The sequence below is a fragment of the Salvelinus sp. IW2-2015 genome, unplaced genomic scaffold, assembly GCF_002910315.2.
Source record: "Salvelinus sp. IW2-2015 unplaced genomic scaffold, ASM291031v2 Un_scaffold2011, whole genome shotgun sequence".
NCBI classification, from domain to species: Eukaryota; Metazoa; Chordata; class Actinopteri; order Salmoniformes; family Salmonidae; genus Salvelinus; species Salvelinus sp. IW2-2015.
In genome coordinates, this window is record NW_019943360.1 from 280,199 (window position 1) to 289,066 (window position 8,868).

The window sequence follows — 8,868 nt, forward strand, 5'->3', positions numbered from 1 at the left end:
CTCTTTAACTAGTTTAGACATTACAACTCTTTAACTAGTTCATACATTAACTCTTAAAGAAAGTCACAATTTKACAATCCAGACATAAGCTGAAAGTGGTTGCAACACATTCGTGTATAAAAGATACTGTATGTCTATACCAGTAAACAAATACACATGTTGAATAGAGTTTAGTCCTACCTGGGGCTCGATCATCCAGGTTTGATTTGGTCTGGTGGCTGTAGGAGGACTAGTGAAGGTGTAGGCTGAGAACACAGGGATCTTGTTGAACGTGTCGTAGAGAGTTGCAAACATATAGGTTTTGTAAAATTTATTATTTTTCTTCTTGTATTGAAACTTCTGGCATATCGGCTTGTAGCGGCCCTCATTCTGGTCCTGGTTCTGGACTTCTCCACCAACCAAAATACCTGGGAGATTTGGAGTTGTCCCACCCAGGAAGAAATCCTTGCACTGTGGAACATCACTGAACTTRTTCACCACATGAGAGAGAGCATGAGGAAGGAGAGAGAGAAGGAGGAGAGTAGAGAGATGATTCAATACCCCCATCATCACCTGAAGACTGTACACCACAGAGACAAAGATGAAGTTACAGAGACCAGTTGGTAGACTGGAGAGACTGTTGATCTGAGTCAGGACAGCCTGATTTAAATAGCTATAACAGAGACCAGTTGGTAGACTGGAGACTGCTGAGTCAGGACAGACTGCTTTAAATAGTTATTACAGAGACCAGCTGGTAGACTGGAGACTGCTGATCTGAGTCAGGACAGACTGCTTTAAATAGGTTTTCAGAGACTCCTCCTTCAGATGTCAAGACAGAAAGGGTTGATTTGCATAAACTCCTCTGTACGTTTCCATGGAAACTGCTGTAACAAATAACATGTGACTCACCTCCTGTAGTTTCTAACACATATGGACCCAGAACTTAATCACACAAGAGTATAGTTCTGGCTTAATGAGATTAGACTGCTCTAAATAGTGACTGCATCCACACTTTGGTTCTGGTAGAACAACGTTTTAGGATAAAAACATGACTTTACTCAGCATAGAGTCTGTCAGAAGATACACATCCCACTATTACAACAGTGGGACTGTTCTGGAATTACGGTTGCTGAGTTCACATTCATTAATATCCCACAAGGCTTAGCGACTCTGAATCAGCAACTCAAAGAAGTAAACTTGCATTTCCCTTGACGAGCAAGTCAACATATTTAGTATGAAGTCTCAAAGGCCTCACATACATTACAGATATGATTACAACTGAATGAAACGGAGGAAGATGTGTCCAACTGAATGAAACGGAGGAAGATGTGTCCAACTGAATGAAACGGAGGAAGATGTGTCCAACTGAATTGTACTGAATGAAACGGAGGAAGATGTATACAACTGACTGAAACGGAGGAAGATGTGTCCAACTGAATGAAACGGAGGACGTTGTGTACAACTTGGTGTATTCTGTGGTCTGAACACTGCTGAGTTTATTTCCAGTAACTGAAGTAGTTCACAGTAAGAGCTGACACAAGGCTGTGTATGTAGAGTTAGAAAATGTGGTTCCTAACAACACTGTGGTCAGAGCAGCACTGGACTGTTTAACACCTCAGACTCAGCAGCTGTAGATTCTTCAGTTGAGGCCTTTTCTCAGTAAGAGTAGAGGAGACTGGGGAACAAACTAACACTTTTAGACTTTAGCTTATTATGAAAATATTATTTAAGTTGGAGGAATCATATTTTTATACTAACAACATATCTCAGCTATCATTACACACTAAGTATGTTCCGAGGACGTACCAGTCATTTACAATTCAACCAAGTGGTGGGAATTAAATGTTACAATTGACCCGGTAGGTGAATGTTCCACAGGTCAATAATTTAACAAAAAGAGAAGCAGCAAGTATATTTACTTCAGGGCCTCAAAACCCGTTTTCTTCTTCAATAAAACTAAAAGTCATCAATGGATTTATACAAAACCTCTTGGGAATGTTGAGAAACTAAACAAGCAATAGCAGTGTTGCTATTGAACGTTGGCTTGTATGATGTATGATATACTATGAATCAGTTTCTTATTTCATGAAACTACAGGAATACTTTGTTTCAGGGAAACATTATATTTGTTCAACATGCGTGTGGGGAGGAGTTCCCCTTTCTGTCCAATGAGGTCATTTCTGGACAATATTTCAGCAAGTAAAATAATGGTTCTACTTTAGAATGTGGAACACACAGCCAATAGGGAGGTTTGATTGTAACACATGATAAATAGTCACACCTGTTCCACATACAGAGGAGTTTATCCAACCCTCCTTGTCCAGTCTTGACCACTAATTATACCAGACAGGACTCATCTTCATACAGAGGAGTTTATCCAACCCTCCTTGTCCAGTCTTGAACACTAATTATACCAGACAGGACTCATCTTCATACAGAGGAGTTTATCCAACCCTCCTTGTCCAGTCTTGACCACTAATTATACCAGACAGGACTCATCTTCATAGAGAGGAGTTTATCCAACCCTCCTTGTCCAGTCTTGACCACTAATTATACCAGACAGGACTCATCTTTATACAGAGGAGTTTATCCAACCCTCCTTGACCACTAATTATACCAGACAGGACTAACTCTAGGCCAGTTCCTCTGTTTACTTCAGACACATCTTCTTCCACATATCATCACAGAAAAGTTAATCAGTTAGATAATGTTTACCCAGTGGCATCCTGAGACATTGATACATCATGAGATCCTGGTCTTCTCCCCACCAGGGAAAGGACAGTGATGAACTGTGAGCTCTGTAGGAGGCTCCTGGTAAACAGCGTCTGGTCAATCCACTGCTGCTTCTTGTTGAGAGATGCCCGCCGGCTCTCTGGAATCACCAGCTGCATTTAAGGGAGAGAGAGGCAGGAAGGACATCACCCTCTTCTGGTCTTCACCCCACTGGAGTTGCCCACCAGCTCCATTTGAAAGAGAGAGAGAGTTAAAATACTAATAGTTCACCCAACATGAACAAATATTAAATTACCATTTCTCAGCTTCTCATTTATTATTGAAATAACTCACCCCAGCACATTCTGAGGCAGGAAGGACATCACCCTCTTCTGGTCTTCACCCCACTGGGGCAAGTTCAGAAGACTGGGGTGGATACAAGGGGGCCTGAGGTAGATCACCAGGGACAGGGGCCGAATGTGAGGCAGGAGGGAGCGCTGGAGGTACCTGTATGTCCAAGGGTTCATACCTAATACATACAGAGAATACATAAGTGACAGATACAGTACTAAGCATTCTCAGCACCATGACAGCAGATCTACAGCATGAAAGGTAAGTGACAGATACTAGATTTAGTTGTGTAACTAAAGGACAAAGAATGCATAGGCCTTTATGACAGATACAGGAAGGAGTGTCATAATGGAAGGGGTTTCATCTGTAAAAAGTCCACACTGCATTTATGGAAAGCTGTGTAVCATTCAATACATGGACAAATAGTAAGATTAACACAATGCATATCTTCCATTATTGTAAAGTATTCATGCTTGCAGAATGCCAAGGGAATTGAATAGCCTACCTAACATTGCAATACATTGCAGACCCATATTCATGTGTAGATTGAAATGCAAGGCAAATATCCCGATTATCACACCATTAAAGTAGATAACATAATACATGTATTAGCTAATCCATGACTGATACATGTTGAATAAAACTGTTATACACTGGAACCGAAAATAAACTACTGTACAGTAGCATGTTAAAGTTACTGTACTGTAGCCTGCATCACGTAAACACTATTTCACAACTTCACAGACGTCTTACACCATACAACAAAGCACGAATWTAAGCGATAMTATGCATTAAAATAGCTACGATTGTAAAAATAGTATTGAAAATGCAGACAAGTGGCCGCTGATTGTACCGGTAGTTACCGATACCAAACCAATGCTACGGGTATCATAGGTAGATGACTGCAGAGATAGAACTGTATAATGTTTTCAATTCGCTTTTCCGTTCTTCTTACAACTTACAGCAATAAGATTACAATCCATTTCATTCAACCTTATAAAAGATACTTCCTCTGTAACTCTACGTTTGATGTAAACAATGATCCGATGAGGGGAAAGTGTCATGGCCGCCGTTTGCTTTTGGGGCGGAGCTAAGGTCAAAGGGCGAATATGATTGGACCACACGTGGTTGGATACGGTTATTTGAGACTTTCTCGCATTGCCATTGGTGGATTTTCGCTAGTTGAGACTGGCTAGACATCCGGTTGGCCTTAAACAGGAAAATAATGTGCAAAAGATTATAGCAAATTCGTGAAGCATCCTTATTTTGTCCCTCCCCTGGTTTTTTTAGACCTAAAACTTAGTTTACTGTGGTGGAGAAAACAGGGACTTCTGTGGATGTCCGCTGCCCTGTAGTGTCATGTTGGATAAGTGCAACAGGACCTTCAAAATCAATCAAATAACGACACCTTAAATCAGCAGTTTAATTGGGATTGAAACACGCCAATTCTGACATATTGCCTTGAAATTCTGCCTGTTATCGTTGTCGATTGGGACACAGTGTGTGACTTGATTTAGGTTTAGTTCAGCCGTCCTGTTGCACTTATCCAACATGACACTATAGGGCAGCGAACATCCACAGAAGGAAGGCCTCGTCGATGTTTCCTTCGCCGGGGAGGGTATCCCATAACACCTTGCGGCAAGTAGCGGAAATAATTTTAAAAAATGTCTGAATTAATGGCGGACAAAGTCCCCGGTTGGGAGAAAATGTTCCAGAGGAATAGCGAATAACTTTGTGAAATGTACTTGTATTTATTCACCAAATTGTTTAAAAGCTCAACAAATTACTTTCATGTGATTTTTTTATTCAAATGTTGAGTCAGTGCATTTTATCAGCCCGCTAGCCAAGCTAAATTGGCATCGGATCCAAAAACTAGTTAGCAGGCGATCTCTTCCTGCATATCAGCTTTAAGAGATGAACTAAACTAACCAAGTAAAAAGTCAGCAATGTGGCAATTGTGAAGACCCAGAAATTTCTTAACCCTGAATTGAGGAACTTGCTAGTCTGCAAATGACAAATGTAGCAAATCTATAAACATGATTCAGAGACTAAAGATGGCAACTGATGTGTTCATTTCACATCTCTCCATCTCACATGTGATTTAAAAACGTTGAAAATGCAGCTAACCAGCTGTGTTCTGTTCAATCTAGGCATGTTAGCCAGCCAAGTTATTTGTACATTATTACATGATCAGTCAATACAGATGGCGATATAGTTGTTTCATCTTACCACCCAAAGGCATTGCATGCAGCCGTCTATATTCGTATTCCCCGTGGACCGGTTCATACGTAAAAACATTCTGCTGCAAGGCGTCGATTTTCTACAGAACTCGATTTWATATCGAAGGCGGATAAAAACGGAAAGATATGCCTACTTTATGAAACACCATTTRCCACCACCACGAGTGTATAGCTGATTYCATACAATGCCTACAARTTGATCAAGCCTATGAATATGCAAAACTGTTTACAAAACCATTGCACATTAATAAAGGTAGTTGGAGGTTCTCAGCAACTTGAACCAACACTGACATTTGAGCAGTGAGGTTAATTCCCCCCCTTATGTTTCTGTTCTCCTCAGGTTGAAGCACATCCCTCCCCATCACCCAGACAGATGTAAAGAAGTTGGGAACCTCCGGTCCAACAGGTACATCACCCTCTCCCAGGAGTTAGTRAGGAGTTTAATCAGCAGCATCACTGTGGTTAGATGGAAGTAGATCCACACATTGTTCTCTATCATGCAGAATTGTCAGCTCATAACTCATAAAGCTCATTGTAAAATACAGATGTGGGTGATTTCTGTCCCAGGGTACTGCACTGTGTACACGTTTTCTTTCCTGCCAGCCCAGCACAAACACCTTGTTCAACTATTCATGGTCCTCAATGTAGATCACAATTAGTTGAATGAGGTCAGAAAGGGTCTGGAACAAAGAATARGTAACTGTCATGAGCCTTCATGTACCCAACAAGCTTCCGAGTGTTGGAGGTTCATCTCCTTGATGTCCCTCACTTGGGGATGACTTATTTTGTACAATGGACTGTGTTCCAAGGGTTCATGCACAGATACAGGAAACCAATAAGAGTTTATATTATTAAAAATGAGAAATATAAGCGATAGTATGCATTAAAATAGCTACGATTGTAAAAATATATTGAAAATGCAGACAAGTGGCCGCTGATTGTACCGGTAGTACCGATACCAAACCAATGCTACGGGTATCATAGGTAGATGACTGCAGAGATAGAACTGTATAATGTTTTCAATTCACTTTTCCGTTCTTCTTACAACTTCACAGATGTAGCAATAAGATTACAATCCATTTCATCCAACCTTATTAAAGATACTTCCTCTGTAACTCTCCGTTTGATGTAAACAATGATCCGATGAGGGGAAAGTGTCATGGCCGCCGTTTGCTTTTGGGGCGGAGCTAAGGTCAAAGGGCGAATATGATTGGACCACACGTGGTTGGATACGGTTTGCGACTTCTCGCATTGCCATTGGTGGATTATCGCTAGTTGAGACTGGCTAGACATCCGGTTGCCTTAAACAGGAAAATAATGCGCAAAAGATTATAGCAAATTCGTGGAAGCATCCTTATATTGTCCCTCCCCGTTTTTTTAGACCTAAAACTTAGTTTACTGTGGTGGAGAAAACAGGGACTTATGTGGATGTTCTGCCCTGTAGTGTCATGTTGGATAAGTGCAAAGGACGGCTGAACTAAACCTAAATCAAGTCACACACTGTGTCCCAATCGACAACGAAACAGGCAGAATTTCAAGCAATATGTCAGAATTGGCGTGTTTTAATCCCAATTAAACTGCTGATTAAGGTGTCGTTATTTATTGAATTTTGAAGGCCTCGTCGATGTTTCCTTCGCCGGGGAGGGTATCCCATAACACCTTGCGGCAAGTAGCGGAAATAATAATTTTAAAAATGTCTGAATTTGGAGAAAATGTTCCAGAGGAATAGCGAATATTTTGGAAATTTACTTTTATTTATTTACCAAATTGTTTAAAGCTCAACAAATACTTTCATGTGAATTTTATTCAAATGTTGAGTCAGTGCTTTTTATCAGCCCGCTAGCCAAGCTAAATTGGCATCGGATCCAAAAACTAGTTGGCAGCGATCTCTTCTGCATATCAGTTTGTTAAGAGATGAACTAAACTAACCAAGTATAAAGTCAGCAATGTGGCAACTGTGAAGACCCAGACTTTTCTTAACCCTGAATTGAGGAACTTGCTAGTCAGCTAATGACAAATGTAGCAAATCTATAAAAAATATTCAGAAGACTATAATGATGGTTCTTTAGACTGAACTCTCTTCAGATCATCATCATTCAGATGGTTCATTTCGCAACACATCTTCACTCTGCTAACATTTGTAAAATGATCGATGAACGTTGAAATGCAGCTAACCAGCTGTGTTCTGTTCAATCTAGGCATGTTAGCCAGCCAAGTTATTTGTACATTTTACATGATCAGTCAATACAGATGGCGATATAGTTGTTTCATCTTACCGCCCAAAGCATTGCATGCAGCCGTCTATATTCGTATTCCCCGTGGACCGGTTCATACGTAAAAATTCTGCTGCAAGCGTCGTTTTTCTACAAACTCGATTTAATGTCGAAGGCGGATAAAAACGGAAAGATATGCCTACTTTATGAACACCATTTTCCAACCAACGAGTGTATAGCTGATTCAATCAATGCCTACAACTTAATCAAGCCTATGAATATGCAAAACTGTTTAAAAACCATTGCACATTAATAAAGGTAGTTGGAGGTTCTCAGCAACTTGAACCAACACTGACATTTGAGCAGTGAGGTTAATTCCCCCCTTATGTTTCTGTTCTCCTCAGGTTGAAGCACATCCCTCCCCATCACCCAGAAAGAGTGTAAAGAATTTGGGAACCTCCGGTCCACAGGAACATCACCCTCTCCCAGGAGTTGTTAGGAGTTTAATCAGCAGCATCACTGTGGTTAGATGGAATTAGATCCACACATTGTTCTTTATCATGCAGAATTGTCGCTCATTATAACTCATACAGCTCATTGTAAAATACAGATGTGGGTGATTTCTGTCCCAGGGTACTGCACTGTGTACAAGTGTTCTTTCCTGCCCCGGGGTTGGTGATAGAGGGGAGGTACGTGCCGTGACGTTGGCTCCCTCTGCTGGGAAGAACCCGGAATGGAGACGCTGATGGCAGCAATTAGGGGAGAGTACCAACCAGCCGTGCAGGCCGCCTAAATGGAGCGCTGCGGGGGGGAAAAGAGAGGAGGGCGAGAAGCTCCCGGGGTACGGAACCGAATACGAGGAGGGGGCCTGAAGAAGGATCGAGCCGACCCTAAGTTATGTTGTTATGTTTATTTTATGATGTCAAGTAAAGGTGTTTCTGATAGGGAGGTTCTGTCTCTGTGCACACAAACACAACACGGTTTTACCACACAATGTATTCATTTAATATATATTCCTGTTTGATATGCATGCATATAATTAATTTGGACATGTTCTCCTTTATAAATGCCAGGGTTTGTTTCGTATCCAACACATTTAGCTTACATTGTGATGAAGCAGTGTTGAGGACTCCAGTTCCGTTCTCAGACCACATAATGAGTGTCTTGGTGTGGGTACATTTGCTTCCATCTGTCCAAGAGTGTTTCTCATCCATTCTCGTCTAATTCTACTCATTCGTGATGTTGGAATATTTTGGGAGGTGATGATTGACAGTGACTCCTGATACTTTGTTAAGTGAAAACTCTCTGAAGTGAACTAAATTTGTTTTTCTAGTCACAATTCAATAACATTCTCCTGATAACTGCATTTCCTT

At 41.0% G+C, this 8,868-nt stretch overlaps 1 protein-coding gene and 1 long non-coding RNA gene across 5 annotated transcripts in view; both read right to left on the bottom strand.

Moving 5' to 3' along the window:
- Positions 1-1,344, bottom strand: part of LOC139024917 (endonuclease domain-containing 1 protein-like) — a 9,924-nt gene extending 8,580 nt beyond the window's left edge. The window contains exon 1 of the mRNA XM_070439899.1: positions 181-1,344. Coding sequence (XP_070296000.1) covers positions 181-549 — 369 coding nt within the window. The 5' untranslated portion in view covers positions 550-1,344. The remainder of the gene's footprint in view (positions 1-180) is intronic.
- Positions 1-8,868, bottom strand: part of LOC139024918 (uncharacterized) — a 109,394-nt gene that overhangs the window by 98,040 nt on the left and 2,486 nt on the right. The window lies entirely within an intron of this gene.